Source organism: Urocampus carinirostris, chromosome 19 (assembly GCF_059441175.1).
Source record: "Urocampus carinirostris isolate Australia breed hairy pipefish chromosome 19, RoL_Ucar_1.0, whole genome shotgun sequence".
Lineage (NCBI taxonomy): Eukaryota > Metazoa > Chordata > Actinopteri > Syngnathiformes > Syngnathidae > Urocampus > Urocampus carinirostris.
In genome coordinates, this window is record NC_142367.1 from 5857330 (window position 1) to 5873380 (window position 16051).

General features: G+C 41.3%; 1 protein-coding gene across 5 annotated transcripts in view; it reads right to left on the minus strand.

The window, feature by feature from the left end:
* Nucleotides 1–16051, minus strand: part of LOC148346986 (gamma-tubulin complex component 2-like) — a 56226-nt gene that overhangs the window by 3423 nt on the left and 36752 nt on the right. For all 5 annotated transcript variants that reach the window (XM_088322968.1, XM_088322967.1, XM_088322966.1 and 2 more), the window contains 6 exons: nt 13486–13666; nt 7090–7274; nt 5464–5577; nt 5273–5393; nt 300–443; nt 154–225 (listed from right to left, as the gene is read on the minus strand). In XM_088322968.1, coding sequence (XP_088179094.1) covers nt 154–225; nt 300–443; nt 5273–5393; nt 5464–5577; nt 7090–7274; nt 13486–13666 — 817 coding nt within the window. The remainder of the gene's footprint in view (nt 1–153; nt 226–299; nt 444–5272; nt 5394–5463; nt 5578–7089; nt 7275–13485; nt 13667–16051) is intronic.

Sequence of the window (16051 nt, forward strand, 5' to 3'; positions counted from 1 at the left end):
AAATTTGCCAAGGTAGCAGGTAAGGCTTCAAGCCATTGTCTCCCCTGTTTTTCAGCCAAGATGCCCATGCTGCACTCAATTGCAAGCATTTAATTGCAAGTACTTTCCCATGGGCAATACTTTTGCTGTATGGTAAAGATGGCTAGGTCTTACCTTTTGGCTTTTCTTTTGGGCGGGCAGGCCATCTGAGGCGGGGCACTCAAGCTTTAAAGTCTGTGTGAAACGCTGGAGTGCAGGACAAAAGACAGCAACTCTTACAATTGCTTTGCGTGTCGACGAAGGAGGAGAAGACGCCTCACCTGCATGCAGCCGGCAAACATGACGCAAACGGACATGAGCTTGGAGAAGATCCGCAGGAGCTCGGGATTGGTCAGCATGCAGTCCTTCATGTATTTGTCCAGGAAGCTGGTGTGATGCCACACGTCGTTGTAAATATTGGACGCCTAAAAGGGCAAAAAGCATTAGGCTCCGGGAACACTTCACGGCAACCACAACTCCTGAAAACCAGGAAACCGCACCAATGGCACAGAGTATTAAACAAGTTGGATAATTTTTGGCACTCAGTTGCCAAATTTTTTGTCTTGGGTCAAAATAAAACGGTGAGTTGTTTTTTTCACAACGTATGCTCTAAAAAAAAAAAACGGACGCTCTTCTAGAGTAGAAACGTTTCCATGTTTCTGCCAACATTATTCATATACAGTAATTGTTTTTTAGAGGGTTGCGTTCGAAAAAAGTCCTGTGATAGTCTTATCCCACGAAGTAGAAACATTTATTTTTTCGATACCTTTAACACAATATCTCATCTCATCTCATTAGCTACACCGCTTATCCTCAGTAGGGTCGCGGGGGTGCAGGAGCCCATCCCAGCAATCATCGGGCAGTGGGCAGGGGACACCCTGAACTGGTTGCCAGCCAATCGCAGGGCACACGGAAACAGACAACTCACTCTTTCATTCACACCTAGGGACAATTTGGACCGGCCAATCCACCTGAAATGCATGTCTTTGGAATGTGGGAGGAAACCGGAGTGCCCGGAGGAAACCCACGCAAGCACGGGTAGAACATACAAACTCCGCACAGGGAGTCTGGAGCTGGATTTGAACCCACGCAGGAGGTTCCCAAGACATGAACTGTGCCACACATGCGCTAACCACTGTGCTGCCCAATATAAGACTAAAAAAAACTACAATAAATAGATCTACATACAAAAACACAGAATTAAAGAAGGAACGGTCTTTTTTCGGTCAGTATTCACTTGTTACGAACTTGGAGGGCTTCTCCCTTCAGTGTGAAAAAGCGAGGTAGAAAGCGACCAGCTAGCATCAGGGCTCCTCGGATTGAGCCAGGTATCCATGATTATTAAAATACAAGAGTCACAAATGTAGCAGTTTCCCACGAGTTGATTCTGTGGTTGTGTGGCTTTTTTCTGGCGGGATCTGTACAGCTATTGCCTTCTCTCTCTAACGTTTCAGTCTCTTCTCGACCCAATAAAAATCGACGGACCAACAGCATTTATTTGTTTTTTTCGGACTTTCCTCAGTCCGATTTAACTGGTGAGTTTTTCGACACGTCCTTTTGGATAATGTGACCATTCAAGATGGCAATTACAAAGACAAGCACATATTTATTACTGCACTGAGAGAAAACGCCAATGAGGGTTGTGGCGCATAAAATGTGAGCCCTAATTTCTAGACGACAGGCCAACCATACTGTGGAGAATAGTGCCTGACAGCAACACACATGGATCTTTTTGTAGCGTTATCATTGGTGGTAGGCGCCGTAATGGACCAGATTGCATTTGCTTGTTATCGGTCCTCTGGGTTTAAGGGAAACTCCAGCGACTTCACAGTGACGATATGGAAAGAGAAGTATAGCATTTTTGATAGGCAACCTTCACTGCTGTTTAATAAAGATGTATGAATTAAGGACTGTATTTGTTGGAAAAAAGTTGAAATATCATAAGTACATAGTCAATATTGGATACACCCTGTTTTGCTACTGTTATGTCCATTCATTCATCCATCCATCCATTATCTCCACCGCTTATCTACAGTAGGGTGACGGGGGTGCTATCTTCAGGCAGTGGGCACCCTAAAATGGTTACCAGCCAGTTGCAGGGCACACAAAGACAGACAACTCACTCGCTCGTTCACACCTAGGGACAATTTGGACCGGCCAATTAACCCAACATGCATGTTTTTGGAATGTGGGAGGAAACCAGAGTGCCCGGAGGAAACACACACAAGCACGGGGAGAACATGCAAACTCCACACAGGAAGCTTTGATCTTAGGACCTCAGAACTGTGTTGCACGTGCACTAACCACTGCGCTGCCGTCTCAGTTTTCCTCCGAAAAGTGCCGCCACATGCAGACTGATTTACTATAACGAAAGTTGTGATTAATCATACAATTTAATTGTACCTCTGAACTACTTATTCAATTTGTCCGCCCTTGCTAGACAAAATGTGTTTCACGCCACAAGAAAAAAAAAATAGAACAAGCCGCACCGTAGTTAAAGGGACAGTGTGCATTATTTGACCCCCAGATGTTGCTGTATTGTGTAGTGCTATGGAAAGCAAGTGCTAAAAAGCACAATGAAGAATACAAACTACAGTAAGTCAGGCACCAGAATGTACAATATTTCTCATAATTTCTTTGCCCAGCCTAATTTAAGCTTTTGGGTATTTTTCATTTCACTTTTATTTTAACGTAGGTCAAATTTCTAAGCACTACATTGTAATTGTAATGTGTTCTTCACTCTAGCCACCTCCCACTAAGGGGATATGGCTCCGGTATATATACTGGACTGTCTCAGAAAATTAGAATATTGTGTTAAAGTTCTTTATTTTCTGTAATGCAATTAAAAAAACAAAAATGTCATACATTCTGGATTCATTACACATCAACTGAACTATTTCAAGCCTTTTATTATTTGAATATTGCTGATTTTGGCTTACAGCTGAATATTAGAATACTTCCTCAGACCAAGTAAAAAAATAATTTTATAACAGCAAAACTAAATCAAACATTTGAAAATGTCCATTGATGCACTCAGTACTTGGTTGGGAATCCTTTTGCACGGATTACTGCATCAATCCGGCGTGGCATGGAGGCAATCAGCCTGTGGCATTGCTGAGGTGTTATTGATGCCCAGGATGCTTCGATAGCGGCCTTCAGCTCATTTGCATTTGTAGGTCTGGTGTCTTTCATCTTCTTCTTAACTATACCCCACAAATTCTCGATGGGGTTCAGGTCAGGGGAATTAGCAGGCCGATCAAGGACAGTGATGCCATGGTCAGTGCACCAGTTACTGGTGGTTTTGGCACTGTGGGCAGGTGCCAGATCATGCTGGAAAATGAAATCCTCATCTCCATAGAGCTTTTCAGCAGATGGAAGCATGTAGTGCTCTAAAATCTCTTGGTACACAGTTGCATTTAATCTGGACTTGATGAAACACAGTGGACCAACACCAGCAGCTGACATGGCTCCCCAAACCATTGCTGATTGTGGGAACTTCACACTGGATTTCAAGCAACTTGGATTTTGCTCCTCTCCAGCCTTTCTCCAGACTCTGGCGCCTTGACTTCCAAATGAAATGCAAAACTTGCTTTCATCTGAAAAGAGGACTTTGGACCACTCTGCAACTGTCCAGTGCTTCTTCTCCATAGCCCAAGTCAGACGCTTCTTCTGTTGTCTTGAGTTCAGAAGTGGCTTGACCATGGGAATACGGCTATTGTAGCCAATTTCCCGGACACGTCTGTGAACTGTGGCTTTTGATACCTGGACTCCAGCTTCAGCCCACTGTCTTTGAAGCTCCCCCAAATTCTGGAAGCGGCTCTTCTTCACAATTTTGTTAAGGCTGCGGTTATCTCTCTTGATTGTGCAGCGTTTCCGGCCACATTTTTTCCTTCCAACAGACTTTTTGTGGATATGCTTTGAAACTGCACTCTGTGAACAGCCTGCTCTTTGAGAAATTTCTTTTTGTGTCTTACCCTCCTGATGGAGGGTATCAATGATGGTCCTCTGGACAGCAGTCAGATCAGCAGTCTTCCCCATACTTGTGATTTAGTTTACTGAACCAAGCTGAGTGTTTTTAAGGCTCAGGAAACCTCGCAAGGTGTTTCGAGTTAATTAGATGATTCAGGTGATTAGTTGAATAGCCTACTTGTATACTTTTTCATGATATTCTAATATTTTGAGATAGGATTTTTGAGTTTTCTTAAGCTGTAAGCCAAATTCAGCAATATTAAAATAATAAAAGGCTTGAAATAGTTCAGTTGATGTGTAATGAATCCAGAATGTATGACATTTTTGTTTTTTTAATTGCATTACAGAAAATAAAGAACTTTATCACAATATTCTAATTTTCTGAGACAGTCCAGTATATATATATATATATATATATATATATATATATAATGTTATATATACATTGAATTATTGTCTGCCTATTTATACTGATAGTCATGTATCTTTTACACTTCAAAATCTTGATTTCACGTTTACCCTGGAGTGCCATGTCCTATCTCATTGCATAGAATGTTACACAACGTTGATATAAATAACAAGACAATTCAAGTAATAATAATAATAAGTTCCCTTAGCAGCAAGATGGTGGACAATTCCATTAGCTATGTTTAGGTGAACCTCGTGTTATGTAAAATAGTCATTTCTAACACTACTACAAGTATTTAAAACCATGCACGTTTGTATGATAGTTCATGTATTTTTCCTGATTATCCAAATCAATGTTTTTTTAACAAATTATGTTTTGTTTATTACCAAGAGCCGCTAAATAACAGACACTGTCCGTTTAAAGTTGCATTTGTTAAAATGTAGCACAAAAGTAGCGGCTTTTAGTCCGAAATTTCAGGAAATAAACCCTGCCCTAGGGGCAGCACGGCGGTGCAGTGGTTGGCGTGTGTGCGGCACAGTTCTAAGGTCTTGGGAACCTCCTGTGTGGGTTCAAATCCAGCTACCGGACTTCCTGTGTGGAATTTGTATGTTTTCCCCGTGCTTGCGTGGGTTTCCTCCCACATTCCAAAGACATGCATTTCAGGTGGATTGGCCGATCCAAATTGTCCCTAGGTGTGAATGAGCGAGCGAGTTGTCTGTCCCCGTGTGCCCTGCGATTGGCTGGCAACCAGTTCAGGGTGTCCCCTGCCCGATGATTGCTGGGATGGGCTCCAGCACCCCCGCAACCCTACTGAGGATAAGCGGTGCAGATAATGAGATGAGATGAGATGAGAAACCCTGCCCTAGCGGTGCCTACCGTTTTGAGGTTGTTCTCCATCAGGTGCCAGGTGGGTTCGATCACATCGAACATCATGTAGTACTGGATGTTTTGTATGAAGTTAAACATGCGCTGACGTAGTGCGAAGGCCGCCACGAACCTTTAGCCACAGAGCGCTCGAGTCAGCTGGCGAAATGGGACGGCGGGGGGGTCGGCCAAGCGGCGCTTACCATTTAGCAGAGTGGGACCAATGAGGTTTGACGTGCTTGTCAGTGATCCATACATTGCACAGTAGACGTTCCACGAGCTTGCAGTAGAACATATGACGGAACAGCATCTGGTACCTGCAGGGTTTGTACACCTCCATTATGGCCAAATACAAGCAACTTTTGAAGGATTTTCAAAGTCAATTTTCCAATTTCTACAATTAAGTCAAGTCATGTCAGTGGAGTTACTAAACCCCCCAAAAAGCTTTTTTTTGTTTTATTTTAAACATATATTATAGAGGATTTGGCACAAGCCTCAGGGAATTATTTCAGGTTGATAAATCGACATTAAACGGCAGGAGTGGCCTTAAACAGATCGTTGTCCACACATCATTTCTTTGTGTTGCTTCCTGTATCCAGCAATTGAGAGTGTTTAGGCAGCCCCACGTGGCGAGTGGCTTAGTGAAGCAGTTTGGTGAGAGTAGTGAAGATATGGATAAGTACAGACAGTTAACGATTCAATCGTTTCTTTTCTTTCTAATTGAGATGTCTGGTACGAAAGGAACAACGTTTCGCGCATGTCCGCGATCGCCAAGATGACCGAAATCGGGTAATCACGCTACTGGAAACATCGGGTGCTAAAAAGTTCTTACAAGATTCATGCATAATTTCAGCGTCTTGCAATAAAATGTTACTTTCCGAGTAAAGGTCCCTTTTTTATGGAAAGCATTGTTTCAATATTGGAGGTATCACACATGCCAAAAAAAAAAAAAAGGACCGATGTTCTGTTTTATATGAATCCTTTCACAAAAAGCTGATTTTCTGAGATTTTTTCTTGGAAATGAGTATTTTTATAAACTTAAGTTTTTGATTGTTGTTCACTAAACATAAGTAACATCTAGAAAAATATTTTTTCCTAGTACAAGATTAGGGTTGGAGCTTTCTTTTGATATGTCCTATGCCCTGGTTCAAGAGCGGGTGGAAACATATGCTGGCCTGGAGAGGGATGGGCTGTACTTGCCCAGGACACACCTTAGGAAACGGTGCCCCCACAACTCTAGTGGTTAAGGGATCCTACCTACCTACCATGTCTAAATAGCTACAGAACTAATTTTTTTTTTTGGGGTTGACTTGGTCTAAAATTTTATATCAAAAGGCATTAAAAAGTTTTAAGTCTTGAATTCAACTTGCTTTAAGCTCTATGAACCATCAGTTAATCGTTAATCACGGGGAAAGAAAAATTTGCAAGGGCAAAACAAAGCTACCCGAGAGCAGTGTCAGTGACATTTTTAAGCAAACTTGGTGAGAAACATGGCAACAATTTCAAGCATTTACAAACACTTCACCCAACATTCAACCACTTTTCAACCCTTGAAAACACAACATAAGCATTTTCAAGGATTCCAAGCAACTGTACGAACCCTTTACGATGCCATACAAACTAATACCAGCTGCCGTAAATCATGCAATGGCAAGACAAAGCTACAAAAAGCAGTGTCGGTGACATTTTTAAGCAAATTCTTGAGAAACATGGCAACGATTTCAAACATTCACAAGCACTTCATCCAAAATTCGGGCTTTTGTTGTTCCTTCAAAAACACAAAATTAAAATTCAAGCATTTCCAAGGATTTCAAGTACAAACCCTGTACCTGGTCAAGTCCCTCGTACTGATCATAAGCGAGAGCGGCCACTTGATCACATCGTAGGCGAAAGCTTCCAGGCCACTGAGGGCGGCCTCGGCAGTCTCAGTGTTCGCTACCATTTTCTCCTGCTTGGTCTCGATGGCCAGGACCCGCAGCAACTGCGTGATTACGTCGTGCGGCATCAGGTCGATCTGCAATGGAGGACGAAGGACGTTGAAGGTAATCCCAAATTGCAAACATCCAAAATGTGAGTTTTTTGCATAGAATCGACATACACTTCATCAGTATACTCCAGTTATTTTCGCACTTTGGTTAGCGCAGGTTCTCTCCTTTTGCGGATTTTGAATTGAATTGGTTTTATCTTTTTTATCCTTCATTGATATCAACTTATTGTGCATTGTGTTCTGACGGACAGAGGGCTGCGGGGATAGATTAGGGTGGGTGTAACTGTCTGCGCGCGCGACTGTGATAGGCTAGTGCAGGGGTCAGGAATCCAAAGAGCCATAAAAGCCAAAAATATATATATATTTTTTTTTCAAATATCCACACCATATATTTTAAGACATTATTCAACAAAACCACCTAACCCACTCTCCAGACAGAAGCAAATTCTGCACATTTTGTTTCATTGTGAGATGTTTGATCATTCGAGCGATGCTGCTGGTCCAGCCTACTGCTCTGGCTACGTTAACAACTATCCTAAAGCCACCGCTGCCAACCCAGTATCTTGCCAATGCCAGGTCCATTGGCCATGAAACAGATGACCTGAAGCTATAACTTGTGGAAAACAGCTACGTCCAGGATGTTTTTTTTAAATCATCGTGGAGATCTGGCTCAATTCAGGACACCCGGGGCTAGTGTATGGCTAGTCTGCCACTTTCTAAATTGCTTTCTTACTCTGAAATGAGAAGCCCTCCAATTTCTTTTGACTTCTGTATGACGCTAAAACCATTAGTTCAATTGCAATTATGTGTTGGGGTAGGGCTGCAACAACTAATTGATAAAATTGATTATCAAAAGTCCTGGCAACTAAGTAGATCATCAATTTGTCATAATACATGATTTAAGACCTACCAAATATGTTAGATCAAACGATGCAAAGATGCAAATAAGAGTGCACACAATTTAGTTGAGACCCCGAGAGTTGTAGTACCACTTTAATTTGACAGAGGGTGCCAAGACCGTTATCATATAATATTTATTTTCTTTTTTAGGTTTTTAATAGAACAAGCAAAATTGGCGTGAAAGTCAACTTTATAGTGTTTGATTGTTTCATCAAAAAAAAAAAAAAAAAACTAACAAATTTCAAAGGAACCAAAAGTGTTGCAGGAGAAAAAAAAATTCTGAATATAAGTCTATCTACCCTGGTCATATCCCTCGAGAGGGGTGACCGACAGCAAGACAAACACATACAAAAACAAAAAAACAAAAAAGGAAAAAAAGGGAAAAAGTAGCAAAGCAAAAAAAAAAAAAAAAAAAACGACCATGGCCAACCAAAATGCCCAAACACCTAAGCAAGTTAAGCACCTCGGCACCCAAGTTGGTCATGCTTTCGTCACTCCAGATGAAACGGGACACAAGAAAGCGACCATGTCACTCGGATCAGGGGGGCACAACACGCTCTTCTGTTCAACAGCAGGGCCCGCCAGATTTCACTGGTTTACCCCTGCCGTGTTATACAGGTGCCCTGCCCATCCCTTAGAACACGTCTAAACATACCACTATCCTTTCACAACACCTCTCCACCAACAAGAGCTCTAGCTTCCACTAGATTTAAACCTTTTTCCTGCGGTGCACTCATAACACCACCCATCCACGTCAATCGCGGACTTCCTCTTGGTCTCCTTCCATTTACTGCTGTTCTGTAGATCCTCTTCAACATTCGCTCCTCATCCATCCTCTCAATGCGTCCAAACCAACCGAGTACTCTCTTATCCACACGCTTGCTCAGTTCCACTACTACTCCAGTTCTGTCTATCACAATTTCATTTCTCAATCCATCCAATCTTGTCACTCTTAACATACTCCTCAAACACTTCATCTCAAAAACATTTAATTTCCTTCTCAAATTTGCTTTCAGGCTCCAAGTCTCTGCACCAGTCGACACAATCACACTCTCGTACAGTCCCCTTTTAACATCCATACTCATACTCTTGTTGCTCATCACTCTCCTCGGAGCACCCAAAGCCTTGATTTCTTGATTCACTCTGGGCAATACCTCGCACTCTATTCCACCAACTGCAGCCACATCACAACCCAAGTACCTAAAGCTTTCAACTTCTTCCAGCACCTGTCCTTGCAAACTTTAATGCCATGCCCACTCCATCACGTGAACACTTCATCACCTTACTCTTCCCAACATTCACGCTTAACTTACGCCGATCATACACTCTTCCAAACTCCATTACCAGCCTTCTCAATGTTTCCTCAGAAACACCTACAAGCGCTGTGTCATCTGGAAACAACTGACTTACCTGCCACACCGTTCCACTGTTATCCATCATCTTTACACCTCTGCCAAATACTCTTGCATTCACCTCTCTCACCACACCATCCATGTACAGATTAAACAGCCATGGTGACATCACACACCCCTGTCCCACACCAGTCAACACAGGGAACCACTCACTTGTCTCACTCCCTACTCTTACACATGTTTTGCTGTTCACATAAAAACTCTTCAATGCTTCCAACAACTTTCCACCCACTCCATACATTACCATCACCTGCCACAACGCCTCTCTATCCACTCTGTCATACGCCTTTGGCATGTATGGTATGTTTGGTAAAAAGTCTGGTGTTACGGGTGGACATGCCGAATATAAGTAAAGGAAATAAATAAAGTAAAATCATAATAATAATGACATGTTTAACGTTTCACAAGGGGAGATCCTTAATCATCTTATATAACATTTCATATCGGGAATGTTTATTATATTCAAAGATTTAACTAATAAAACAAATTTTGAAAAGTGGGCTTTTTATTTAATACATGTTCTTGTGGCTGAAAGATTTTGTTCAAAATAAAATGCATTGCTCTTTTTGTTTAGTATGATATGATGAAATTAGTGTATAGCCAGTGTCTGAAACTCAACAAAAAGTTACCGCACACCAGGGCAGACCAGTGTTCTTGTTTGCCCGCGTCCCTGCGCCCTAGACGCATTATTTTTGCTGTCGAATCAACGTGCGTCCCCGGGACGCAACTTTTTTGACACGAAATTGTCATTATCATTTTTTAACAAAGATTTACCGCACTCCAAACTTTTCATGAGGCAGATCTGCCATTGTTGTTTTGGTCTTGCGGTTCGAGTTTGTCTGCACGCCGATCTCCAGTTCGAGTTGTGTAGTGAAAGTCCGTTTCTTTTTCAGCTCAACTCATAAAAGACAGCCGGCTCTCAAACAGCTCACTTGCTTTGATGCATTATATTACGAATGATCATGTTGTATAAAGAAGTTAAGGGAAAAAAGGAAGTATAAAAGGAGAAAATGAAAAAAAGACAGGTTTGTGGTTATCCCTTTAATCAGTATATTACCAACAATAATTTAATGCAGAAAATGAATTAATAATTTCAATAAGAAAATGTATTATTCTACTTAATTATATTTGCATGTATTTTTTCCTTCTACAGTGAACGTCCAAGCGACTTCATTTTTGAACTTTTTTTATAATAAACCTCATTCATGTCGAGCAACTCAGTGTTCTCACAACAAAATGTTCATCAACAATATATATGATATAAGGAAACACATGTAAAATAAATCATGTTAAACTACATAAATAAACATGTTTGAAAAAAAAAGATTGTTTGTATTTTGTAAGGGAAAATATGACAGTTTGTAAGGGCATGGAGCGCACTAAATTTTGGGGACTCATAGGTCTCTGTTGGGACCCATAGATTTTTGAGCATGCATCACTTTTCAGAGGTAAAATGAACACTGGCAGACAATTCTGAAAAGTTGCCTGCCCAGCCATTAAGTTGCCTGTCCTATTTTTCACAACTTGAAAGACAATAAGACGACTAAACGCAAAAAGAAAGAACATCGTTGCAAAGGATTAAGAATTGATAATCAGAATTTATAAAAGAACAACCTTTTTTAAATTAAGTTTATTATAAATCTACTTTCATCGACATTCATTTTATGTATATGACATTGCAGTTTTCAATCTGCCATCAGTATGTACCTGTATTGACTCATCTTCATTCATGCAATGTGAGCGTTGCATCTTTCTGCTACAAGCCACGTGAACTCCTCTTTCAAGGATGCTTTTAATGTACGTTCACGTTTTGTAGCGTCATAAATTTTGTTAGCTTCTTTAGAATCTTTCTTTTGGGGCTGAGGTTTTGGCTCGATTCCGAACCACTTCTCCATTTTTCTTGTGTTCTCTGTGCGTCCACTTTGGAAAATGGTATGCAAATGCAGGACCTTATAACGCTTGGGAAAGTCCGGATGTACGAAGTTATACAATGTGTATGAGTATGCAAATTGCCAAACGAACCGAAATCCTGAAATTTCCAAACCGAATGAAGATTTCAAAATCGGAATAAAGCAAACGTTTGATTTGAAAAAATATAATAATAAAAACAGAACAAAAACAAAAAAATTCTTGAAAAAGTTGTAAGCCACCCGGGCACAGACGTTTTGTAAGTTGTACGTCCGACGTAAAAGATGTACGCCCTGGGCCTCCAGGCACACGGTATTTCAGACACTGGTATAAGCATATGTTTGTATGTATTTTTTCTTATTGTCAAGTTAATTGACAAAAACTTGGATGTTTCCATTTTATATGAAAGAATATCTTGTGGTTTTGTGCACTATTTTCTATCTGTCCAAAACTTAATAATATTGGAATAAAGGAGGAAATTCACAATGTCTAAGAAATTCGATTCATCGATTATGAAAATAATTGTTAGCTGCAGCAATAGTTATGGATTATTTGTAGATCGATGGCTGTTATTTTTTTAGTGGTATACTCTGTCGGTTATGACGTCATCTCCAAGTAAGTCCGACCCTTTTATGAAGGTGCAATAATACTTCGCGGATCTTCGTCTTTCGCGGGTGGTTCTGGTCCAAGGAATCTCTGATGCATTTTGTAGACAGCCTGTCCTGACTTTGCCCTCCTGAGCTTGCGACGTCATGTGAGGAAGCCGGTCACCATATGGAATTGTATGTTCGTTTATTGAAGAGGTTACAAGTGTCATCTAAATACCATTGGTTGACTGACTTGGACACAATTTCGGATAAAGCAGCTTTTTGATTTAGGCAAAAATCTTAATTTGGCCTCAAAAAGTTAAAATGCACTTATTAGTGTGATGATCTATTATCATTACAGATTTGCCATTTGTGTTTGGCAGGTCATATTAAAAATGTGGCAGGGTAGTGCTTTTACCCTTCCTTTTAGCTTGGGGGCCACGTGGTAGGAAAATTCATTCTCACAGGGGCTGGACTAATAAATCCATCCATTATCTGCACCACTCATCCTCAGTAGGGTCGCGGGGGAGCTGGAGCCCATCCCAGCTATCTTTTGGCAGTGGGCAGAGGACACCCTGAACTGGTTGCCAGACAGTAGCAGGGCACACAGAGACAGACAACTAGCTCGCTCATTCACACAAGGGGCAATTAATCTGACATGCATGTTTTTGGAATGTGGGAGGAAACCGGAGTGCCCGGAGGAAACACACGCAAGCACGGTGAGAGCATGGGAACTCCACAAAGGAAGGTTCGATCTCATGACCTCAAAACTGACGCACACGCACTAACCACTGCACTGCCGTGCAGCCCACGGACTAGTAAATGGCATAAAAACTGTGCCTTTGAGCCCCCCAGCTTTTTGGAGGCTCACAAATTGTGATTCAGGGATGTAAGATTTGATTATACGGGGATCAGAATGGAGATTTTCATTTTCAGCTGAAAAAGCCAGGGTCCAGGAATAAAGCAGGGCGGAATATGGGAACTTCGCTGTTAGATTTCATCTCTATTATTGAAAGGAATTACAGCTTCTTTAAACTTCTGCAAAGACACATAGGTGCGTTTTTTTCCATTTAGTATTTTTCATATTGCCTCAAACGGCAAATACATGACTTTTGTTCTAAGTGAAATAACATCAGGATGGGTTTCCTCAATGTTTGGGTGCAAAGGATGCCTGGATTTAGTGACCTATAGCGGGCACCTTTAAAACTGGATGTCATTGCTTGACGCAATGTCACTCATTTTTCTCTTGTGCTTCTCTCAGCATTGTCCCATGGGCCACAAAAATGATTTCTCATCAGCTCGGTTTCTTGTTGTCATTTCAAGTTAACCAGGCGAAAGGAGCAAAAGAGCAAAAAATAATATCTCCGATTTAGATCGTAAGGGTTTGAGATCCAGAGGTGGAATGATCCGATATTTGCGAGGTGGACCCACCTTGAGGTCATCCTTGAAGGCATCGGTGTTAGCCGTGCTCATGCGCACCGCTAGCTCCAGCAGCGCCTCCAAACGAGGCGGAGCGATGTCGTCCACGGGCTTGCGCAGCTCCTCCTCTGTCAGGTCCATGAAGTGAACGAAAAAGTCGCCCTTGTCCATCAGGAAGTAGTGCTTGATGGACCTGAAACCCAAAAGACGAGATCGACGACAAATTCTCAAGCGCGCTGGTAATAGAACGCTGCATCGCAACGCGCGTATAGAGTGCTTCGAGGTCCTAAGATTACCCGCAATGCATTGCTGGCGGGCATTTTGGAAGTCCACAAAGCTTTTCACTTCATTGTTATTGTTCAGCGAACCAGTTAGATTCTACATTGTAATGCCGAATACGTGCGTTATTGTTGGCTGTTGTAGCCGAGGGGAAAATGGTGGGAAGGGCTTCTTTAGACTTCCGAAGTGTGTTTACGATCAGGGGATTGAAGCTCAGGAGAAAAGTGAACGGCGAAGACGAATGTTGCTAGCAGCTATCAACCGGTCGAATTTGCCAAAGCTTGACTGTGTTCGTGTTTGTTCTGACCACTTTCTGACAGGTAAATTGAATTATTTATGATGTAGAAATAAATTTTAAAAAGGTTATGGGACATGTGTACTTCATGAACATCTGTCGACACCATTCAAGTATGGCTATGTTAAATACTGTAGGTGTTGCTTCTTGAGTAACATTTCTAAAAAAATATTCTTAAAAGATCTAGATGTTGAACAAGTATATACCAAGAATACATAGTAAATGTGGGCAGCACGGCGGCGCAGTGGTTAGCGCTTGTGCGGCACAGTTCATGTCATGGGAACCTGTCGTGGGTTCAAATCCAGCTCCAGACCTCCTGTGCGGAGTTTGTATGTTCTCCCCGTGCTTGCGTGGGTGTCCTCCGGGCACTCCGGTTTCCTCCCACGTTCCAAAAACATGCATTTCAGGTGAATTGGCCGGTCCAAATTGTCCCTAGGTGTGAATGAGCGAATGAGTTGTCTGTCCCTGTGTGCCCTGCGATTGGCTGGCAACCAGTTCAGGGTGTCCCCTGCCCACTGCCTGGAGATGGCTGGGATGGGCTCCAGCCCCCCCGCGACCCTAATAAGGATAAGCAGTACGGCTGATGAGATGAGACATAGTAAATGTGCATTTCATACACTTTGATGAGATATTTCTTCTCTCTCAGTGGATAACATTATTAAATAACTACTTCACCATACACATGTATCAAACAAACATGAAGTATGCGCTGTTTGCAATTGTATTTATTTTCAATCTTTGTTTAGATGAAAGGCTAATAATTAACACCTTTAATTTACAATGGCTGAGGGGGCGGGATAGCGTTTTGAGTTTCAGTGTAGTATCATCCAATGTTCGCATGTTTTCGCCACATCACAAACCTTGACAAACACAGTAAGAGGATTCCTCAACAAATCTGTCGTAGGCTTCCATACTTTTGTAATTTTGAAAATCCTTCAGTTCACAAAAGGGACTTGGGTGGAAAATAAGATAGTTAACAAGTTCGATGTAAGTCACACACGGCAACAAATCGGGATCAGACTTCCAGTCCTTGTTTTTAATTTTGTAGGGATCCAATTTTCCAATAAAATGCAACTTCGCAGCGTACCGCTCGCGTGCTTGCTTGTCTAAACTCTCTACGTAGTTTTCCATAGTGTTGATGGACAAAATCCGTACACAAACGAAGCTAGTTGAGTAAATAAATAGACAAACTGAGTAAATATTTGCTCCTCTCGCTATCGCCGCTTGTAATCGACAGACTTCAAAGATGCCGGCACGAAGCCGTGTTACTATTTTTAGCACAAAGCGCGGAACCCTCTATACAAAGCCCCACGTTAAAATACTCGATTGTAATTGAAGCAAAGGGCATCAAAAACGCCAGAGAATACGTGAAAATAGAAAAATACATAATTAAGAAATATAATATTGTGAATGTGCTTGATTGCTGTTGAGATTGACAAGATTGTTTTCTGTTATTAGTGTCAATGAATTTGTTCAAACCATTAATTGCTGTTAAAAATGTTGAAAAAATTGTTAAAATGTCATATTGTCAGATATAACGAAATTGTGAATATGCTTATTTGTTGCTAAAATTATCGAGAAAAATTGTTCAAACCTCACATTGTTTATTTGCTGTTAATAGTGTCAATAAAATTGTTCAAACCAAAATATATAACAATAACTGCACATACGAGATTATCTTCCTGGATCGTGCTCGTGTCTATAATTGCTGGTACCTAAAGCACATTTCCTGCTCAAGGGCCTTAGAAACAAGTTGGGATTTTTTATCTGACGATAAGATCTATCACCTTAATTTGAGTGTCCCCCTAACATTAATCTTATCACACAAAATTAATCCAAGTAGTCAGTACCTAATTAGCTTAAGGGGTTAGCTGTTAGCATGAGTAGAAGTTTTGTCTATGCTTTGATGGTGCGCTAGCTGTGAATAACACAAGAGCAAATAGCATTGCTTAAAGATGGGATGCATAATTTAAAGTGTCCTTAAAATGTTTCAAATTGAATAAT